Genomic DNA, 22,729 nt, shown 5'->3' with positions numbered 1-22,729 from the left:
TGGTCCTGGTCTCGGCTCAGCAGGCTTCCTCCAGCTCCGCACTTTAAGTTATTTAGTTTTGTAAATAAAGCTCTTTTCATTCACAACCTGTTCTGGTTCTTGCTCCCAGCGTTTGAGTCCAGTTCAAGTACCGGTCTGGTTCCGTCCAGACCTCTAACCACAACATCTGGAGTCACTTACAAGACATTTTGTGGACGTTAGCTTGCGTACTAACTTTTGCTAACTAAAATCTAACTTCCTATGGAGTTAAATTTGTCTCATTAATAAATGTAAATGTGCAGAGGGTGATCTACAAATATTCCTTTATTTGCAGAACATGAACAAATGATTTGATCTGAGCATGTACAAAATGTACGTAACACAGTAGGATCTTAATAATTAATTAAACAACTGCAAATTATAAAGAACACAATGCTCATTTGGCCAAGGGTATTTTAGCATTGCGTTATATTATTAATTATGGAAATAGTAATTTGCCAAGGAAAAAAAACCCAACCACCCAGGCAGACAATTGGTCTATCTCTCAAAAGTAATCGTGAAGTTTGGGTGTCCCCTTGGCCTTCTCCAGCCACTAGGATCCTCAACACTGAGGCACCTGTGTGCTGGATAATGCACAGTGAAACAGGCCACATGGCCACAATGCCAAGATTTCATTATTGATGCTCCTCCAAAATGCAATTGATACTTCTTACCTACTCCTGAAGTAACTCGTCGCTTGACACAAGTCCTTCTAGCGGTATCCAAAGAAACCTAGTATCAAAGATATCCAGTCTTCACCTTAGGTCAGTGATTAGAGTCTAAGTGTCACAACAATACAGGAAGACAGGCAGCAAAGACCCTAAAAATGTGGACCTTTGTTCACCTGCAAAGATATCAGCATCACCAAACACCTCTGTCTGGTGACCTCAAGACTCTGTAAGCTCTTATCAGGCGTCTCTCGATCTCAAACACTGAGGACCCAGAGACATAAATGACACTGCCGTGATACGTGTTCAGACATTCGACTAGCACTGACAGTTTTAGAATTTAAACATGAGAGCTTGCATCTCAGATAATAGTACTGTCTCAAACAATCGCCATAGCTATCCCTCCGTGGTCAGGAAGATAGTCTCTTGATTGATTCTTGGACAGGATGGTGGCGCCAATCGGAGGTCACTAAAATTAACATTAAATCGGTGTGTAACTTTGCAAAAACAATGTCGGACTCTGTAGTTTTCTCTGGGCCCCTCCCCAATCAGACCGGGAGTGACATGTTTAGCCGCATGTTCTCCTTGAATTGCTGGCTGTCTGAGTGGTGTCCAAAAAATGAGGTGGGCTTCATAGATAATTGGCAAAGCTTCTGGGGAAAACCTGGTCTTGTTAGGAGAGACGGCATCCATCCCACTTTGGATGGAGCAGCTCTCATTTCTAGAAATCTGGCCAATTTTCTTAAATCCTCCAAACCGTGACTATCCAGGGTTGGGACCAGGAAGCAGAGTTGTAGTCTTACACACCTCTCTGCAGCTTCTCTCCCCCTGCCATCCCCTCATTACCCCATCCCCGTAGAGACGGTGCCTGCTCTCAAAAATTCTTGAAAGGGTAGTTGTAAAACAGCTAACTGATCATCTGCAGAGGAATGGTCTATTTGAAGAGTTTCAGTCAGGTTTTAGTATTCATCATAGTACAGAAACAGCATTAGTGAAGGTTACAAATGATCTTCTTATGGCCTCGGACAGTGGACTCATCTCTGTGCTTGTTCTGTTAGACCTCAGTGCTGCTTTTGAGACTGTTGACCATAAAATTTTATTACAGAGATTAGAGCATGCCATAGGTATTAAAGGCACTGCGCTGCGGTGGTTTGAATCATATTTGTCTAATAGATTACAATTTGTTCATGTAAATGGGGAATCTTCTTCACAGACTAAAGTTAATTATGGAGTTCCACAAGGTTCTGTGCTAGGACCAATTTTATTCACTTTATACATGCTTCCCTTAGGCAGTATTATTAGACGGTATTGCTTAAATTTTCATTGTTACGCAGATGATACCCAGCTTTATCTATCCATGAAGCCAGAGGACACACACCAATTAGCTAAACTGCAGGATTGTCTTACAGACATAAAGACATGGATGACCTCTAATTTCCTGCTTTTAAACTCAGATAAAACTGAAGTTATTGTACTTGGCCCCACAAATCTTAGAAACATGGTGTCTAACCAGATCCTTACTCTGGATGGCATTACCCTGACCTCTAGTAATACTGTGAGAAATCTTGGAGTCATTTTTGATCAGGATATGTCATTCAAAGCGCATATTAAACAAATATGTAGGACTGCTTTTTTGCATTTACGCAATATCTCTAAAATCAGAAAGGTCTTGTCTCAGAGTGATGCTGAAAAACTAATTCATGCATTTATTTCCTCTAGGCTGGACTATTGTAATTCATTATTATCAGGTTGTCCTAAAAGTTCCCTAAAAAGCCTTCAGTTAATTCAAAATGCTGCAGCTAGAGTACTGACGGGGACTAGAAGGAGAGAGCATATCTCACCCATATTGGCCTCTCTTCATTGGCTTCCTGTTAATTCTAGAATAGAATTTAAAATTCTTCTTCTTACTTATAAGGTTTTGAATAATCAGGTCCCATCTTATCTTAGGGACCTCGTAGTACCATATCACCCCAATAGAGCGCTTCGCTCTCAGACTGCAGGCTTACTTGTAGTTCCTAGGGTTTGTAAGAGTAGAATGGGAGGCAGAGCCTTCAGCTTTCAGGCTCCTCTCCTGTGGAACCAGCTCCCAATTCAGATCAGGGAGACAGACACCCTCTCTACTTTTAAGATTAGGCTTAAAACTTTCCTTTTTGCTAAAGCTTATAGTTAGGGCTGGATCAGGTGACCCTGAACCATCCCTTAGTTATGCTGCTATAGACGTAGACTGCTGGGGGGTTCCCATGATGCACTGTTTCTTTCTCTTTTTGCTCTGTATGCACCACTCTGCATTTAATCATTAGTGATCGATCTCTGCGCCCCTCCACAGCATGTCTTTTTCCTGGTTCTCTCCCTCAGCCCCAACCAGTCCCAGCAGAAGACTGCCCCTCCCTGAGCCTGGTTCTGCTGGAGGTTTCTTCCTGTTAAAAGGAAGTTTTTCCTTCCCACTGTAGCCAAGTGCTTGCTCACAGGGGGTCGTTTTGACCATTGGGGTTTTACATAATTATTGTATGGCCTTGCCTTACAATATAAAGCGCCTTGGGGCAACTGTTTGTTGTGATTTGGCGCTATATAAAAAAATTGATTGATTGATTGATTGATGAGGAGATGATTGAACAGGCCCAGTCTTGATGCACATTGTTTTTTTTTTCCAAACACTGCATATGGTTGCTGCAGGAAGCTTCTGCCAGTCAGGATCTGGCTCTCTCTCCTTCCTTTTCTCCTCTGTGTTGTTCATTTACATTTTTTTCAAAGACTTCCACTCCAGTGCGAATCTTTGCACACCAGCTGGTTCAGTCACTCGTGTGTTCTTCCCAGGTCTTCCAGTTGATGGAGCAGGTCTTGAAGTTGTGCATCAGGATGTCCTTGTAGCCTTTTTTTCTGCCTTCCTCTGGACCATTTTCCCTCATTTGGCTGGGAGTAGAAGATCTGGACCATTTTCCTTCATTCAGCTGGGAGTAGAAGATCTGTTTGAGAAGTCATCTGTCCTAATGACACGACCCACCCACTGAAGGTGGTTCTTGATAATGACACTCCATACTCTGGAGCTTGACTTCAGCCAGGATGCTGATGTTGGTACAGTGGTCTTCCCATCTGATGCAGAGGATACGCTTCAAGCAACGTTGGTGGAATTGCTCAAAGATCTTCAGGTGGCCGGGGCAGGTGGTCCAGGTCTCAAATCCGTACAGCAGGGTTGACATGATGACAGCTTTGTAGACAAGGATTTTTGTCTTGTGTTGAAAGATGGGTGCATAGCCGGCCAAAGGCAGTTCCTGTACACTTGAGTCAGGCTTGGATCTTGTCATAGACTTCGGCATTTGATAAGACATGGCTGCCCAGGTCTGGAAAGTGGGTCATGTTCTTCAGGACCCGTCCGTGCAGTTTCACAGCAGGGAGCTTTGGAGGATCCGTGTCTTCTTCAGGCTGATCTGAAGGCCAAGCTTGGTGTAGGCTTTGTTAAACTTTCAAGGATTTTCTGAAGACCTTCTTCCATAAAGGAAGACACGTTGTTGTCACGGGCATACTGAAAGTCCAGGAGCAAAGCGATAGTGATTTTCTTCTTGGTTCTCAGTCGGCTTAGATTGATGAGCTTTCCATCCATTCTGTACACAATGTCAATTAATGGTGATGGCACCTTGTCCTTGATCAGGTGGAGGATTGCTACCACAAAGATGATGAAGAGTGTAGTGCCCTGCTTTACTCCTGGTTTAACATTGAAGGCTTCAGTTGTTGGGCCATTTACCAGAACAAACCATGGCTGATGAATCTGAGGTTGGTTGGAACACTTTAAAACAATAGCTAACTCCTCTGAACGTGAAGATTCTTGTCTGGGTTTAGTGTATATAGAACATGCACAGTCATATGACTTTCAGTACTGAAGGTGCAATTCTGGGGGCTAAAAGAGATGGATCCTCTCGCTCAGTGCAGAAATATGCTTATCACTATTGGAATGCAAAATGTAAGCACAAGTCTATCCTTTTCTGTGGTGGTGAAGTTAAACGTTTGCTCTTTGTGGTGTTGGAACCTGAAAACTCACTTGTGGTGTAAAAACGAGAAGCATGCCCTTTATAAATGATCCAGCTTTATAAATGATCTGTTGCTATTCAACAAAAACAATGAGAACCACTTACCATTGAGGAAGTGTTCACTAAATATTCTACTTATTGAAGGCAGCTCCTGGCATATCGCCTCTAATCATCAAAAGGAGATGGCCTGGGTTTGAATCCCACTCATTTTACCTCTCTGTGTCCTCGAACAAGAGACTAAATCTGTATTGACTCAGTGCATCCAGCTGTTAAAAAAAAAAAAAAAAGCTGGGGAAGTAAATGTGAGGCATTGTTGTAAAGTACTTTGAGCATGCAGTCCTACTTCTTTCTTCTCCACCAACATAATGAATAACCTCTTCACATCAGCTGCACTGGCTCTACAACCATATTTCGAAAATCGACGCTTCATAAAACATATTGTACTTAAGACTTTTCAAGATGTTGATTTTGCAGCAGGTTTATCCTGAAAACTTTTTTAAACATATTTTAATAAACCTATCTGCAGAGATAGGTGACCTCGGCTTCAGTGAATAGAAGTCCTATATTTGTTCCATCCACCAACTAAGCAGCTGATTCTAATTAGTTCAGCTCTTCAGGAGGGTAAAAGTTGGTGGCCAAAGTTGGTGAAAATAAGCAAACCTGGCAACATATATTCTTGTGTGAAATTTAAAATGTGAGGTTCATTATTTTTTATAATGTAACAACTTACATTGACATTTTTTTTTAGCATCTACTCCAGTAACAATGGAACTCTGTGTTTTTTTTTTATGTCCATGAAGAAAATATGTAATATGTTAATTCAATTTATTTATATGGTCCAAAAATACAGGGTGTCCAAAAGGACTTCACAGAACACAAAAACATCATAAAATCAGAGAATAGCTGCATATGATCATAAATCATCACAAAAACACACCATAAAGAGCAAATAGAAGAAAGAGTACTTATCTGCATGGAGGAAAATCAAGCTATGATGAACATCTGCTGCATAATGGTAATTCCCTGTGGTAGACGTGCCTCTCACCGAGTAACTGCTGGGATAGGTTCCAGCTGTTAAAGGTATATGGCCACTGGGCTTTTTAAGGTTTAAGTCATAAAAATCATTTTCTTTGGCACCACAATAATGTTATTCCTTAGCCTTTAAATAAGGGATTCATAATATGGCATTGCCAATATGAACAAAATTCACACTGTCTGAAAAAAAAAATTAATTCCCCTGAAGGGAAAAAAAATAAAATGAGCAGACGGCTTTGAACTGCTTTTGGTAGCAACCATGGCGACATTATTATAGTGTGGGCTTCCCCTGACTTATTTGAGGGATGCTGGTAAGCAGATGGCAACAGCCAACAGAAGTAGAGAATGGCACAGAGACGTCAACTGGCTGCTCAAAATAAACCAAGAGGGCAAAAAACGCTCTGAAACAGCTTATTTCTGTATAAATCTATTTTTTTCTTATATATTTTGTAAAAGTTAGCAAGATATCAACACTTTTTAACCTAAAAACACAATTTTTGAATCCAGATACCACCTCTGAAGTGATTTACAAAACATTTTATGGATGTTAACATGCACGCCCCCTGTACTTGTGTCACGCAAGGTCAAAGGTAACTTCCGGTAATTTAAAAACCTCACACATGCACGCATGTGTTTCCTCCTGAAGATTGCATGAAAAGGAAAATAAAATATTTGTTATGGAATTCACACTAGATAAAGAGTTGTAATGTTGCAACAAACTGTAAAAACAAACCTACATTATATTACTTGGATTTCATTATAAACTAAATTTTGGCAGTTTTGGGAAATTTGAAAGGCTGTACAGCTTTAATTGAAATAAACGGGTATAGAAAATCAATGAATGATATAATGAGTGAATTGTGATAGAGGGGAAATAAATACATTCTGAAGGTGACAAATGCAGGCACTGGCTACATTTACATGCCATTAATATTCAGGATGAGGTCAATATTCCGGTTTCTGAATCATTAGGAATAACCCGTTTACATGCTTAAGCAGACAGAGTTACTCCTGTATACATGGTCACTGGTATCATTTGGAATATCCCCATCTAAACAGCAACGCACATCTTCTACCGTCAATAAAAGACATTATATTCATGTCTTTCACGATACTAATGAAGTACTCGGTTTCCTCCTCGCTCCAAAAGTGTGGTGCTGTGCTGCCGCGTCTGGATTTCCCCATGCTTGTTTACCTCTGCTTCTGTGGTGTCCGGTGGGTTGCGCGCGCCGCATACAAGTAGTTGCTGTTAAAGATTTTATATATATGTTATCACTGTTAAACATTTGTACCTTTTGTCTTCTTTCTGATGAGAACGGTGTTGTGCTGTTTGCACCTGACCCCGAGAATGTACGTGTTATTCAACCTTGTTTTAGCATGCTGGGGTCAATCTGAACTGGGAATGAGGAGCTGGATGTACTTATTATTATTATTATACAACTTGTTTTTGTAGCTGCTAACGACTGGGAGTGAAGCATGACGGGGTCAGTCATGAACTGGGAGTAATAGACCTGAAGGTTGTTTTGACTGTTGTGATGTGATGCTTAGCGTGAAGACCAGGACACTCCAGGCAGATGCACAACAGCTGATAACTGCAACAGACGAACGAGATGTGCTGACCTCCGACGATAAGAGTAAAAGAAAGAAACTGTTTTTCCTTACAGCTGCGCTTATTGACGTATGTGTTTATGTTACGGGAAGAAACTTGTCTCGCGTTGTCCCCCCCCCCCTTAGGACAAGTTTTATGATGTAATGAGGGCATCTCTAATAAAAAGAGCGGGAGCACAGGCCAGACTTTAGTGTAGCTTTGGTGTACAGCCTGGCCGCACTCCGTGCGTGATTAATTTGACTTTCTGTCTCACTGGTGTTTCTTGACTCTGTTTGTCTTATCAAAGGTTTTAAGAATGTTTGGAGGAGAAAATACCCAACATTGACCGGGGGCTCGTCCGGGAGCTCAACAACACCGGAGGTGTCCTGTGGGGGTCGCCAAGTCCAGACGTAAATCCTTGGCCAAGGTCCGATCGATTGATCGTGTCTGCAATTGTCGACCACCGTTGGCATCGTCTGGTTGACGAGATTTTCCCGAAGAAGACAGACAGGAAGTCGAGTCAGTGAGTAAAATTTCTTTGTAAACAGTACTGAGTGAGTGGTGATCAGATCACATAAAACAGTTAAATTCCGCAAGCAATGATACAGAATCGTCTGTTAATGAAACACAGTTAAACTCTGTAAGGAGGGTGCGGACTCCTCTGTTTATATACGCGTACCGGTAGGGGATAAAAGTGATCACATAAAACAGTTAAACTCCGTAAGCGATGGCGTGGAATCGTCTGTTAATGCAAAGCAGTTAAAATCCGCGAGGAGGGCGGACTCCTCTACGGTTGCGAGGGACGCCCGTAGTTAAATTCCGGAAGGAGGGTACGGACTCCTCTGTTTTAATACGTAAAGGAAATCCCGGGTAGAAATACGTGCACTGTAAAAAAGCAGTTAAATTCGGCAGGGACGGCGGAGTCCCCTAATGCAGGACATTAGTTAAATTTCACGGGAGGGCGAGCTCCCCTGGCATAAGAATACGCGTACGATTATTAAAAGTGTTTCTATGTGTAAATAGTGTTTTGTGTAAGTGTAAATAACTGTGTGAAAGTGTAATACTTTGGACAACGTTAGTGACAACCGTGTGTGGATGCGAAGGCAAGTGATTCCGCTTCCTACGGGGAGGTGAAAGGAATCAACCACACGACGGCAAATTAATTGTCACGTCCAAAGAAAGTGTGAAAACTTCAGATTTAGAACACCCTAGGTGTGCCCCCGTCTGAAGTCCAAATTATAACAAGGGATAATAAAAATGGGGGGTAAGACGTCTAAAAATAAGGAAAATTTATCAACTGACGACTGGAAATTTATGGAAGCAAAAAATCCAAAAGCAACAAAGAAATTGGAGACCTGGATAAATAAACATGACTTTGACGGACGACTGAACCTGATCAGTATACAGAAGCTAAAGAAGGAGTTAGAACAGCAACATAAAGGTGATGAGAAAAAGATGCAGAAAGTAGGGGCAGATTTAGTGGCATTTTGGGAGGAGGAAGCAGAGAACAGACAGAAGGGAGCAGAGAAGCGACGATTAGAGAAAGCAAGGAAAAAGAAAGCTGTAGGTAAGGCAGAAGAAGATGTGATAATTCAGCACAGAGAACCAGAACAGCCTCAACAACCACCGCCGGCTGGATCGTCGGTGACAACAACACCTTTATCTCCTCTACCAGAGGATGACGATGTACCGCCACCACAGTATGATTTGGCAGTAAAACCTAAGGTAAAAAGTGAAAAACCAGAAAAACCAGAAAAACCAGAAACACGCAGTCAAGCGAAAGTGCCCACAGCCCCTCCCATGGTGGAACACAGTGACCAGGGAGGTGCCTATCCTATGATAGAAGTACCAAATCCTCGTGCAGGAACAGCAGGACAGCGATCAACCATGCTCGTATATCGAACATGGAATGCTGATGATATCAAAGCAGCAGTCGACATGATACCATCGCCACATGTCGATATTGAGGGATTTATGCAGGATATAGAAAACATTAGAAATTCTTACCACCTTAGTGGACCTGAAGTCCAACAGGTGTGGATGAAAGCATGTGGCCCTAAATGGAGTCAGATACGCGGAGACTGGAATCCTGCAGACCAGGATGGCGTACCGTTGCCACATGATGATCTAGTCTTGAAAACAAGAGTGGAAGCTATGATTACACGAGCAAAAGGTGTGTTAGGACCAAAAATAAATTACACTGAAATTACCAGGACAACACAGAAAGAAGGAGAACCATGGACAGAGTTTAGATGCAGATTTGAGAGTGTATTTAGGGTCCATAGTGGCATATTGCCAGGAACACCAGTGTATGAACAACAATTGAAAAACGCTCTGATCCAACATTCCAATAAGGATATAAAAGCTTGGATACAGAAACATTGGATTGGATTGCCTACAGGCACATTGGAAGAAACACATACACACTGCTGTCATGCAGAAGGAGTCTTAAAGCAGAAAAAGACAGGGAACAGCAACAAAGGAGTGTATGTAGCACACGGAGATGATGAAATATGTTACCAACAGGGTAACTTAAGACAGCAGAAGCAGTGAAAACGCCCCCAAAAGCCATGGCAAAACAGACAAGGTGGACAGCCACAACGTCAAGGACCATGGCAACCACAACAGCAGCACAGACAGGGAGGGCCACCACGTGGTCCCCTGATTTGTTGGAACTGTGGGAGAGAGGGACATATGTATAGAAATTGTCCGAATCCACCTACTGAGGGAGCAGCAGGAGGAATTCCACAACGGAATAATCCTCCGCAGCCACAGTATCCACAATGACTAGAATCCATAATCCATGATTCCACATCAGATAGGCAGTCTGATTGTGATATGGATCTGTGTGCCTTACTGGGAAATCCGGTACCAAAACCAGAAGTGACTTTGTTGGTAAATGGACGACCAGTGACATTCCTTTGTGATACAGGAGCATGTAGAACCACATGTAATGACAACATACCTGTCCATCAATTAAGCAACGAAATCTTTAGGGTTCGCTCTGCAAATGGACAAACATCAGACGTCCCTATCACTAAAACCATAACGTTGACAGATCCATTTGGCCTGACATGTACTATGTCAGTGTTGAACATGCCACAATGTCCAGTTAACCTTTTAGGACGAGACGGATTGACTGCATTGGGCTTGTCCATAATTGTGGAACAAGGGAAATTAGTTGTTGAACGCACAGGAGGCGTTAACATGGTAAGAGAAGAAAGCGATGACCCCACATTCCACTATTACTATACATTTGACATTTCAGAAGAAGATGCTGCAGGATGGGGTAAAGATGTCGTCTTGCAAGCGACAGCCCTACTAAAAAATCCTGAACAAAAGATGTCACCACCTGACCTGCATGTCACAATGTGGCATAAAGATCCTCCAGGTCCGGATGGTGACTATGAAAACAAATTGAAAAACGTTTCACCTGTGAAGCTGACAATGACCGATTTGATTCATGATGGCAACTCAACAGCTGTCATAACAGTGAGAGGTGCCACTGAAGACATTTTAAAATTGAGATTTACAGGTATGCCTTTGCATGTGTCACTTTGTAAGCCATATTTGACGGAATGGCAAGAATTGGGACTGACAGTCATAACAGCTTTGTCAGCCACTGATTGGAGCAGAGTTGGACCACGAACGGAGTTCAGTCCATCAACTAAATTGTATAAAGTGCCAGTTAATGTCTCATTGGTGCTGACAGCTGGAACACACATTGATGTGTCCACTTCACAATCCTGAGTGTTTCAGTTGAGTCCTGAAGAGGATGATCTTCTCTCTTCTGTACCATCAGGATTGTGGACAACAGGTCCTTCAGACGTAGGACTGATAAAAAATGCACAACCTGTAGTTATAAGACCAAAAACAGAATACAGACCATGTGTAAGACAGTATCCATTGAAACCTGATGCAATTGAAGGAATCAGGCCAGTAGTAGAGAATTTATTAACAGCAGGAGTAATAGTGCCATGTCCAGATTCACCATGTAACACACCCATATTTCCCGTAAAAAAGGCTCCGCCCTCAGTAGGGTGGAGAATGATTCAAGATCTGCAGGCAGTAAATGCTGCTGTGATTAAAAGAGCACCATGTGTCCCAGATCCACACACCTTGTTAAATTCGCTGAGACCAAATTCTAATAGTTTCTCAGTAATTGACATAAGTAATGCATTTTTCTCTGTGCCAGTACACCCAGATAGTCAATTCTGGTTTGCTTTTACCTTTAAAGGACAACGATATACATTCACCAGATTACCGCAGGGTTACGCAGAGAGTCCAACTATTTATTCTCAAGTCATGTCAGCATGTTTAGCCAATTTCGTTCCACCGGCAGATAGCCAACTATTGGTGTATGTTGATGACATTTTGATTGCCTCTGACACACGAGAAAACTGCATAACTGACACAGTAGCATTATTATGTTTCTTATTTGATAATGGCCACAAAGTGAGTAAAAACAAAGTTCAGTTGTGTAGGGATAAAGTAAAATATTTAGGACATGAATTATCAGCCACAGGGCGCACGATCCTGTCTGACAGGAAGGAAGCAATTTTACACGCTCCAAAACCACAAACCAAAAAGCAGATGATGTCATTTCTTGGACTGACTAATTACTGCAGGGCATGGATTCCCTGCTATGCAGAGTTGACTAGTCCACTTTCTGATTTGATGTACAAGGATGATATTTCAATGTCAACCGTGATGGAATGGAACAAAGAAGCTGAGGAAGCTTTTGTAAAAGTAAAACAAACATTAGTGTCATCCACAGTTTTGGCACTACCAGATTATAGTAAACCATTCATTCAAACAGCTGATTGTAAGAATAAGTTCATGACTAGTGTTTTGGTTCAAGTATATGGCTCAAAATTGAGGCCAGTTGCCTACTACTCATCTAAATTGGATGCAGTAGCAAGTGCTTTACCACCATGCGTACAGGCTGTTGTTGCAGCCTCTATGGCTGTTCAAAGTAGCAGTAATGTTGTTCTATTCCATCAGTTGACACTGAAAGTTCCACATGCAGTTTCTGCACTTCTGTTGCAGACAAACATGAGCCTTTTGTCCCCAGCAAGACATCTTTCGTGCATGTCCTTGCTATTATCACAACCACACCTTACGGTAGAGCGCTGTACAACATTGAATCCATCCACATTGATACCTTTACCTGAGGATGGTGAGCCGCACAATTGTCTTGATGTAGCTACGGTCTGTACGAAAGCACGCCCAGACCTCCAGGACACACCCATCCCAAACAGTACAATTGTGTATGTGGATGGTTCTTCCACTAAAAACGCTTACGGACAAACACAATCTGGATATGCTGTTGTCACAAATTCAGAAGTATTGGATTCTGCTTCATTGCCATCGTCATTTTCAGCACAAGCAGCTGAATTAGTTGCTTTAACTGCAGCTTGCTATCTGTTTAAAGGTACGGCTGTAACAATTTATACAGACAGCCAGTACGCTTTCAGCACAGTGCATGTGTTTGCAAAACTGTGGGAAGAGCGTGGAATGGTGACATCATCTGGAAAGCCAGTGACTCATGCCACATTACTAACTGCACTACTGAAGGCTGTGAAATTGCCTAAACAAATTGCTATATGCAAATGTGCGGCTCACACCAAAGGCTCTGACAGTATTTCAAAAGGAAATGATTTTGCTGACAGAGCAGCAAAAGAGGCAGCAGCAGCTTCTTCTATTTTTGTTGTACAGGACACTACTCCAGATTTGCATTTAGGTCATACACTGCTTGCTGACATGCAACAGCAGGCAACTGACAGAGAAAAACAAATGTGGATAGCTAAAGGGGCTACGTATGCAAATGATTTGTACGTATGACCACAAAAGAAACCCATATTGCCAAAAAATATGTTTAAATGGGCAGCTATTATGAGCCATGGCGTGACGCATGTCTCATCAGGGGGTATGATATCGCAATTGCAATCTATTTTTTGTCTTTATGGGTTCGATGCATATGCAAAACAGCATTGTAGAGCATGCATGATATGTGCAAAACACAACTCACAAGGCAATTTGAGACCCCAAAGAGGCAAATTTCCAACACCACAATATCCCTTTCAAGTGATTCATATGGATTATATACAGCTGAGTAAACATGAAGGGAAGGAATTTTGTTTAGTCATAATTGATGCCTTCTCAAAATGGGTAGAATTGTTCCCTACAAAACATGCAGATGCACTTACAGTGGCTAAGGCATTGTGCAAAGACATCATTCCACGATTTGGAATACCAGAAACAGTCTATTCAGATAATGGAGCGCATTTTGTTAATACAATAGTGCAATACGTAGGAGAAGCGCTACAGGTCAATCTCAAAAATCATTGTGCTTATCATCCACAAAGCGCCGGATTAGTGGAAAGGATGAATGGAACAGTAAAAAACAGACTTAGAAAGACAATGGAGGAAACAGGCAGACCATGGACACATTGTGTAGATTTGGTAAAAATGTATATAAACATAACTAGTACCATGGGGTTGACACCGTATGAAACATTGTTTGGCAGAAAATATCGATTGCCATATTATGGGCAAATTTGGGATGTACCTGAGGAAGCCAATTTGGCGGATTACATGAGAAAAATGTTAGAAGGACAACGAGGGAGAGTTCCAAACACTGATGATCCCATTTCTCCACAGGAGGACCCTAAAGTGGTACCTGGAGACTGGGTGTTGATAAGAAGCATCAAGAGAAAACACTGGCATTCACCTAAATGGGAAGGGCCCCATCAAGTACTACTCACAACACCCACAGCCTTGAAAATTGGGGAAAGAAGTACATGGATTCATTTGACTCACTGTAAGAAAGTCATTTCTGCAGACACAGACAAACAGTAAGAACAGTAGGACAAGACTAGTAATAGTGTGTGAGCTTGGTGTTAAGATCCAGGTTAGACACGAAAGCTAGCAGAAGACATTAAGAAGCCACTGTTCTGAACATAGGTGTGCTGTAGTGTGCAGAAATGGCGAAAGAAAAAAAACAAAAGAACGAGGGTTTCTGGACCCCATGGACAGTCCTTGTTATGCTACTTTTCTTTTTCGGATTGGGCTTATTATTAAAAGCCATAAGCACGGGACATGATAATAAGGATCACCTCCGCAGATTGCAGAGACCAAAAAGAAGTAACGAAGACCCCAGTCCGATAATAAATGCCACAGTACATAGCTGTGATAGGAACAATGCGTACCGATTTGGTATACAAGCCTGCATTCCTAGAAAAGCTTCTGTGGTCATCTCTGTACCATATAGTGCTCTTACCCATGGAATATGGGATGGTGGGGATGGTGACAGACGGACTAATTACGGAAATAGTTTCTCATGGTATATGACCAATGATCAACAAGATAAGAGATGGGAAACGTTGGTAGCCGATGAATGGAGTAGATGGACACCAAGATGGGCACAAACCGAGTGGGCTAAGTACCAGAGTCAAATTCTCAAAATGTATCAAACAGATGATAAGCTGTCTATAGTGGTGAATACCACAGAAAAAGGAACCATATTCCCACCTGATATAGAGGGAGACTGTTGGTTGTTCCTCCTTTGGGTATACAAACAAGGAAAAGATCCGTATTTCCATTTTTTCCTCTGTGAAACAGATAGAGTACAGCAACCAATATTGACCGAATTAAGTACGTCAAAGGGGGTGCCCATACAAGCAAAGGGGGTGCCCATACAAGCAAAGGGGATGTCCGTACAAGGCACAAAAGACATGAAGGCAGATGACTGGTTCCTAGTAACTACAGGAATTAGTGGACAAAATAACAATTCGCTTTTAATGGCAGAACAAGCAGGACTAGCAGCAAAGAAGGACTGTGTTGTATGTATGGGACCCAGACCTATATTACAGGTAATACCGGCAGCATTACCCAAAGACTGTCTGCTGACGGTTATGACACAGACATACATTGCAGCAAACAACAAATGTTCTAAGTGGGACAAGATCTATCCATTGACCAAATTGACTAAGATCAAACCTTTATTTTCAAGCAAAGTTGGGTATGCTAACCATACATGTGTACACTTGACAGGGACAAGTAAGACTTTGGGTAGCTTAAGCCACACTGCCTGGTGTAAGAATGTGGTCCATAGTACTCCCACATTCAAACCTGTCGGTAGGAGTGATGTATGGTGGTGGTGTGGTGATAACAGAATCTTTGACAGACTGCCACGAAATGTGTCAGGTTATTGTGCATTAATATCATTATTGTTACCAGTTAAAGCCATACCCATGACCCCTGAAGACGTTACGACATATGCAGCCTCTCTTATTCCTGAAGATTGGCAGAAAGGCATAGCCAGACATAGAGTAAAAAGAGAGTGGAAAGGAGTAGGAAATCCAACATATATTGACGCAATAGGAGTCCCCAGAGGAGTGCCTGACGAGTATAAACTGGTTGATCAAATAGCAGCTGGATTTGAATCTTCCATCTGTTGGTGGTGTTCAATTAATAAAAACGTGGACAGAATAAACTACATCCACTACAATGTACAGAAATTAGGAAATTGGACTGAGGAAGGATTTAAGGCTGTCCATTCACAGTTTAGAAGCCACGTCCCTTATGGCCTTCCAGAATCGTATTGCTCTGGATATGTTGTTGGCGGAGAAAGGAGGTGTTTGTGCCATGTTCGGAGAACAATGCTGCACATTCATTCCCAACAACACGGCTGCAGACGGCAGTCTCACTCAAGCCATTGACGGGCTGAGAACGTTGAACAGGAAGATGAAAGAGCACAGTGGAGTAAACACCGAAGGCTGGGATTGGTGGCTGGAAGGGATGGGAAGATGGAGGTCTTTGATTTCTTCACTATTAGTGTCTATAGCAGTATTTGCTGCAATTCTAACATTGTGTGGATGTTGTTGTATTCCATGTCTCCGAGGCCTTGTAAATAGAATGATAACCACAGCAATAAGTCCAGGACCAGGAGGGGGACCAGCATCATATCCACTCCTGGGGCAAGACGACACCGAGGAGGACGATGACTCCCATGACCTGTACCCAGACCAATGGAAGTATGATGACCCAGACACCGATGATGGTGACAATGATGACATCACCTCTGGGGTGTAAGCCTATAGAACATACCATGATGAACCTCTTAGTGAAAATCTCAAAAAGAAGTGCTAAGCTAGGTGATAACTACTACTGTATGTTTAACAGGTGATAAACAGGAGGGGAATGTTAAAGATTTTATATATATGTTATCACTGTTAAACATTTGTACCTTTTGTCTTCTTTCTGATGAGAACGGTGTTGTGCTGTTTGCACCTGACCCCGAGAATGTACGTGTTATTCAACCTTGTTTTAGCATGCTGGGGCCAATCTGAACTGGGAATGAGGAGCTGGATGTACTTATTATTATTATTATACAACTTGTTTTTGTAGCCGCTAACGACTGGGAGTGAAGCATGACGGGGTCAGTCATGAACTGGGAGTAATAGACCTGAAGGTTGTTTTGACTGTTGTGATGTGATGCTTAGCGTGAAGACCAGGACACTCCAGGCAGATGCACAACAGCTGATAACTGCAACAGACGAACGAGATGTGCTGACCTCCGACGATAAGAGTAAAAGAAAGAAACTGTTTTTCCTTACAGCTGCGCTTATTGACGTATGTGTTTATGTTACGGGAAGAAACTTGTCTCGCGTTGTCCCCCCCCCCCCCCCCCCCCTAGGACAAGTTTTATGATGTAATGAGGGCATCTCTAATAAAAAGAGCGGGAGCACAGGCCAGACTTTAGTGTAGCTTTGGTGTACAGCCTGGCCGCACTCCGCGCGTGATTAATTTGACTTTCTGTCTCACTGGTGTTTCTTGACTCTGTTTGTCTTATCAAAGGTTTTAAGAATGTTTGGAGGAGAAAATACCCAACAGTTGCCATACTCAAAAGACCAAGATTCCTTGCGGATAGGACATGCTCAGAACACAAAATAATGTTCCTTTCTACGGGGATATTCCAGTGCGTGTTTATATGACCTGATATTCGGGTTAGAAAAGGAGCAACCCAGGCAGGGGTCATATTCCGGTTTTTAAAAACTGGAATATGCGCATATTCGGGTTTTTGCGGGTGTTTACATGGATGCACAACCAGGTTATTGCTAATATTCCAGTTGTGAAAGGTAAAGGTGGGCGGATCGATCCTAATATCCATAATATCGATACCAATGCTGGTATTGATATTGAACAATCCTCATGTTAAAAGATCGATACTCAAGCTTTTTTTCTCTCCTGCACGCACTGACTGCTGTGCATGCAGATTCATCAAAGTCTACTCTCTGTCTGTAAGAGCAGCGCTGTGCTGTGTCACACAACACGAGCAGCGCACCATCCCCCCTCTGCTCTTTTCTTGTTGCACTGTCACGTGGCTCAGCGGCGCCAGCCAACAGCCATGCAGGTAGGCTCAGCCTGGACCGCCCACTCAGCGCTCTCCTCGAGTCACCCCTCTACCTCAGAAGATTTTATTTTAAGTTGTGTTGAGTGATATTTTTTAAACAAAAATGGTGATTGTGATAATAAAGTATTTTGTTGTCACGTACAATGTTTGGCAAAATTCTATCCTAGGTCATTTGAATCCTTTGGATCTGTGAAGCTTAAATATGAAAAAGTATCAGTATCGGTATCAGTATCGATATCTGCAACACTGGGCCTGTATTTACTTGGTATCGGATCAATGGGTGATTCTTTAACTATGGGCACTATTGGCCTTGTAAATGTAATTTCCACCACACCATTGCCTTACAATATAAAGCGCCTTGGGGCAACTGTTTGTTGTGATTTGGCGCTATATACATGTGCTCTGATGTCACTGTTTATCTCCATAGAAACTACCAAAACAACTTTTCATACAAACTGTTTAGGGACATTACAGTGTTGTGGTGGAAATTACGGCAATAGTGTGGGACAACTACATTTTGTTTAAAAAAAAATCACAATAGTTGTATGACATTGAATACCCCAATTATGTTTTGATTATTTTACTGATATTTTATTCAGAGATATTTTAAAACAATAGAAAAAATGTTTCTTTACCATTCATTTTTATCATTGAAGATCAAAAGTCTGGGTGTGGGACAAGCACAAAACGGCAATATTTGCATATAATGATGCTGAAAAAAGGTGAAAAAGTCATCATAGACTACTAGAACAAATTTCTTAACACACTTTCATTGTAAAGATAACTATAAAAGTGTGAAATTTCCCCTTTTTTTTCTGTTTTTCATACAATATGATCAAAGGACATAATAAGTGCCCGTAGTCTAAGAATCACCCCAATACCAAAATTCCGGTATCGCCCACCTCTAATGAAATGGTTATGAAAGGGTTATTGGCTGCATGTAAACGTAGTGACTGTGTCACAAAATTTGACAACCGTAACACAAAAACACTTGCATGGCAGAATTATAAACGTGTTCCATCTATCCTGGTCTCCCCTACTGTTTCATGTGGTACTGTGTTGATCTTATTTATTCCTCTTTTACGTTTTAAGATTTATTAAGACAATGAACGTCTCAGCAGGCGGAGTGAACTTTATCGACACTCCCTTGCTTTTCAAACCCAAGCTCCGCCTCTCCGACAAGCGCACCCTCCTCGTGCACAGTCCAGTGCGCCACGGAGCGCGAGCGCAGTTGTGGGTTATACCGGCGGGGTGGACACGAGTGGGAGAAAAAAAAAGAAAAAAAGAAAAAGAAGACGACGTCTGTGGGGTTCGGGAAATTCATTAGTAGACCTCTGAACGGGTCGTCCGTGGAAAAAGAACTCCTTCGCGTTCACATCTGGAGTAACCGGCGGAGAGGAGCAGCGGGGAGACATGCGGTTCCAGTCCGTGTGGGTGCGACTCTCGGTCCGGCGCTGGTGATGCCCGCCGAGCGGGGATCTCCGCCCAGCAGCAGCAGGAGCAGGGAGAGGAGGAGGAGGAGGAGGAGCTGGTCGGCGATACAGGGCGTAACGATGCTGGTGAGGTCGGAACCATGGCTAACGGAACCGGTACTATCATGTTAAAATGCGTCGTGGTGGGAGACGGTGCTGTGGGCAAAACCTGCCTCCTCATGAGCTACGCCAATGACGCCTTTCCAGAGGAGTACGTACCGACAGTGTTCGACCATTATGCAGGTACGAATTACGGTCACACCTTAATGTGCACAGCGAACTGCATCAGTTCTCATTTGTTGTGGTTAAAAAAAAAAAAAATAAAAAAAATCCACTTGTTTGCCTCCTTCGCTCTTTCCTTCCTTTTAAGTCCTCTTTGTCATTTCCTTGCAGTGAGTGTCAACGTTGGAGGAAAGCAGTACTTATTGGGACTGTATGACACAGCTGGTCAGGTAGACTTTTTTATATATACATATATATATATATATATATACACACACACACACACACTCGCTGGCTCCTCCTGTGCTCCTGGGACCAATGAGTAGATGGTGTCTCCAACACACCCACAGGCTTCATATTCAGGCTCAAACTCTCAGCTGCAACAGGTGATGATGGTTTTTGCACATGGTCTCGCTGCCGCAGTGTGCCGCGGACAGTAGCAGCAGTGAGCGCCTTCAGTAGTTCTGTTCTAGTGAGAATAGGGCCCCTATGTTCGCTGGTGATGTCACTGCTCCTGTTAATAGGGCTGCCGAAAGCTTGAGCTTTTCTTTTACAATGTGCCATTCAGAAACCGGCCTGAAAATACACTGGCCTACACACACACACACACACACACACACACACACACACACAGTAATGTTTCCCTTCAGCAGAAGAGCCTGTGCACATACATGCACATGGTCACTCACAGATGCAAGCTTGGACACAGCATGAACAGGCCCAACCTTGGTCTCAGTACGAGATAAAACGGAGACCTCACCTCACTTGTAGAGCCGAAACAATTATCAGCTTAATCACTCAGTCAGGTTTGGGTCATTTCCAATTCAGAACTATGTATAAGGACGAGCATTTCTCATTTATGGGCCGTATTAATGAAAACTAGCAGTCTTTGACGCCAGCCAACATCACTCATAGTTAGTGTTGCCAGTGTAGACTGTATACTGACTAAAGCCTGCATGACGTCACCCGTTGGTTTACTACAGAGACCTGGAATAGCAGATAGGAAGCTCATATCTGGGCGTCGCCATGTTGGCAGCAGTGGCAGCGCTGATTGTGGCTACGTGACGATGAACGCATTAGTACATAAAGAGGTGGCTCAGCGTGTGACCACAGTTGTCTGAACACACCCCTCTCTTGAAGTCAGAACCAGCTAAGCTAACAGACTAACCTCAGTTTGGGGGCTGTGTGGCAGTGCTGCTCACCATTTGCTTTGGTGCAGTGGCGCCACAAGGGATTTTGGGCCCCATGAGGAGAAATTGCAGTGGGCCCTGCCGGTGGAAATTTTGATAGGTTTACATAAAACTATACATTTCTATGCTATTTTTGACTATCATTCTCATATTTGTGAAAAGAAAATGTGATTTGACAGTTACTTGGTAGGGGAAGCATTGAAAATACAAGACTGATATTCAACTGACAAAAAAAAAACAACATATATGAGGCTAGTTGTTGCTATTTAATCCTCTGATTTCCAGAAAATGTAAACATTTCTCTGATTGGATTGAGAGCAGTCATCCAGTATGCACGCACTAGAAATGTTCTCAGTTCCTACTGCAAAGCAGGAGAATGAGCCTCAAACTACTGACCAAACATTATATTTCAGTGATACATGATGCTTTTTAAGGCATTAAAATCATTCTGAAATAAATAGACTATAGGCGTTTTTCTTTCAGAACATTTTTTTTTTATTATTCTTCTTGAATGTTTTTTTTTTTTTTTTTTTTTTAGCTGCTCAGCTCAGGGGTTCCTGGGCTTGTTAAGGTACGGCGGGGGTGGGGTGTGTGTGTGTAGAATATGAGTCTTTTTTGAGCAAGCTTGCATTTGAGCTTACATTTGCCTACACTGATTATTTAACTAACACAACAGTGAAATTCATAAATCAGAGTTTTCTTCAGAAATATCAGCTAATATGGGGAGAAAAGTGTGGTAGTTTATGGACGAAGTTAGGAACAGACAACAGGCTAACATTCCATAACTTTCCATCACAGACCCACCTCGGGGGGGGGGGGGGGGGGGATGAACGTTGATAAATGTTTCCAAAACAAATAATCTTAGTGTTACCAGTACATTGTAAATAAAATATGTGTGATTGTAAAGGTGCCCTGACACTTGCACGACTTTGATCTGCACACTTACAAGCACATCCTCGTGACGATCTCATCCACTGTGATCCCAGCTGGACGCTGTGCTTTGTTCCACTGCCTGCCACGCGTTGTGCGCTGGACGCTGTGTATGTAAAATAATGATTTTTGTAGCGGATTAATCATTTTCTGTCAGAGTTGGCTGTTGAAAACTGTTCCAATTGCTTCCTGAATCACAGAGGAGTGCTTCAGCTGCTGCTTTTCTCTGGCACGCCTGCTTAATGAGGTGGAGAAGGAGAACGTATTTGAAGCTGTCTAAAAAGATAATTTGTCATATTCATATTGTAATAGCTTGGTAAAGCAGTTGCATGTTCTTTCCTTCTTGTGTGCAGCTGTAAAAATGTGTTTATAATAGATTTCTCGTAATAATCGTTCAGACGAGCTGCGTTCAGATGCGGTGCGCTGACGCAATCACCTGTACTCAAATGAAGTGTTTTTGACTTGCTTGCGTAATGTTCATGTGAAGTTCATGTCATTAATGCGTGATGGAGATTTTGAACATTTCAAAATTTTCTTTGCACACTTGCATGAAGCTGCGCACAGTTTACACCGGTTACCAATGTTTTGAGATGAGTTTGCTCTCATGCACGGCAGAGTGCATGCAAGTACGCGGATCAAAGTCGTGCAAGTGTCAGGGGGCCTTAAGTTTGTAACTGAGTGTCATATTATTTTCTCAGTATTATAATTGTATTAGGGACCTCTCTGGGCCCCTGTCAACCCTGTTTCTGCCTTCCTGCTTTGGTGTGAACATTAAACACTATGAGCCTCTTATTTTCACAGTAATCATTCATTAAGGGGACCTAACGGATCATGCTACCAATAGTTGCTAAAAGAGCTAACTCCATTAACATTAAAGCTGAAACAATGAATCGATTTAATCGATTAAAATCGATTATTAAAATAGTTGTCAACTAATTTAGTCATCGATTAGTTGCTAAATAACTTTGTTTTACCGCAAGTGTTTAGTTTCTTCCATATAATCAACCGAGCTTTGCTTTGAATCTTGAACCAGTGAAGGAGTGCTTTGAGCTGCTACTTTGTTGGTTTCATTTGTTTTATTTCGCTTTATCTTAATTTTTCTCCACTAAAACCCTGAAGAGCATATGTCTGTGAGGAATATTTACCTTTTTATGTTAAACTGACCTG

The 22,729-nt window shown here is 42.3% G+C and overlaps 1 protein-coding gene and 1 long non-coding RNA gene across 2 annotated transcripts in view; one reads left to right on the top strand and one right to left on the bottom strand.

Annotated features, from left to right (window-relative positions):
• Positions 1-804: 804 nt before the first annotated feature.
• On the bottom strand, positions 805-5,921 carry LOC117523987. Its single transcript, XR_004564665.1, has 3 exons — positions 5,910-5,921; positions 2,028-2,031; positions 805-896 (listed from the first exon to the last, which is right to left on the bottom strand). It is a non-coding gene; the product is annotated as an uncharacterized LOC117523987 (long non-coding RNA).
• A 13,103-nt stretch (positions 5,922-19,024) lies between these two features.
• Positions 19,025-22,729, top strand: part of LOC117523075 (rho-related GTP-binding protein RhoQ) — a 58,460-nt gene continuing 54,755 nt past the window's right edge. Inside the window, exons 1-2 of the mRNA XM_034184493.1 lie at positions 19,025-19,463; positions 19,614-19,672. Coding sequence (XP_034040384.1) covers positions 19,322-19,463; positions 19,614-19,672 — 201 coding nt within the window. The 5' untranslated portion in view covers positions 19,025-19,321. The remainder of the gene's footprint in view (positions 19,464-19,613; positions 19,673-22,729) is intronic.

This window comes from Thalassophryne amazonica, chromosome 13 (assembly GCF_902500255.1).
Source record: "Thalassophryne amazonica chromosome 13, fThaAma1.1, whole genome shotgun sequence".
Lineage (NCBI taxonomy): Eukaryota > Metazoa > Chordata > Actinopteri > Batrachoidiformes > Batrachoididae > Thalassophryne > Thalassophryne amazonica.
This window is presented reverse-complemented; position numbering and strand designations above follow the sequence as displayed.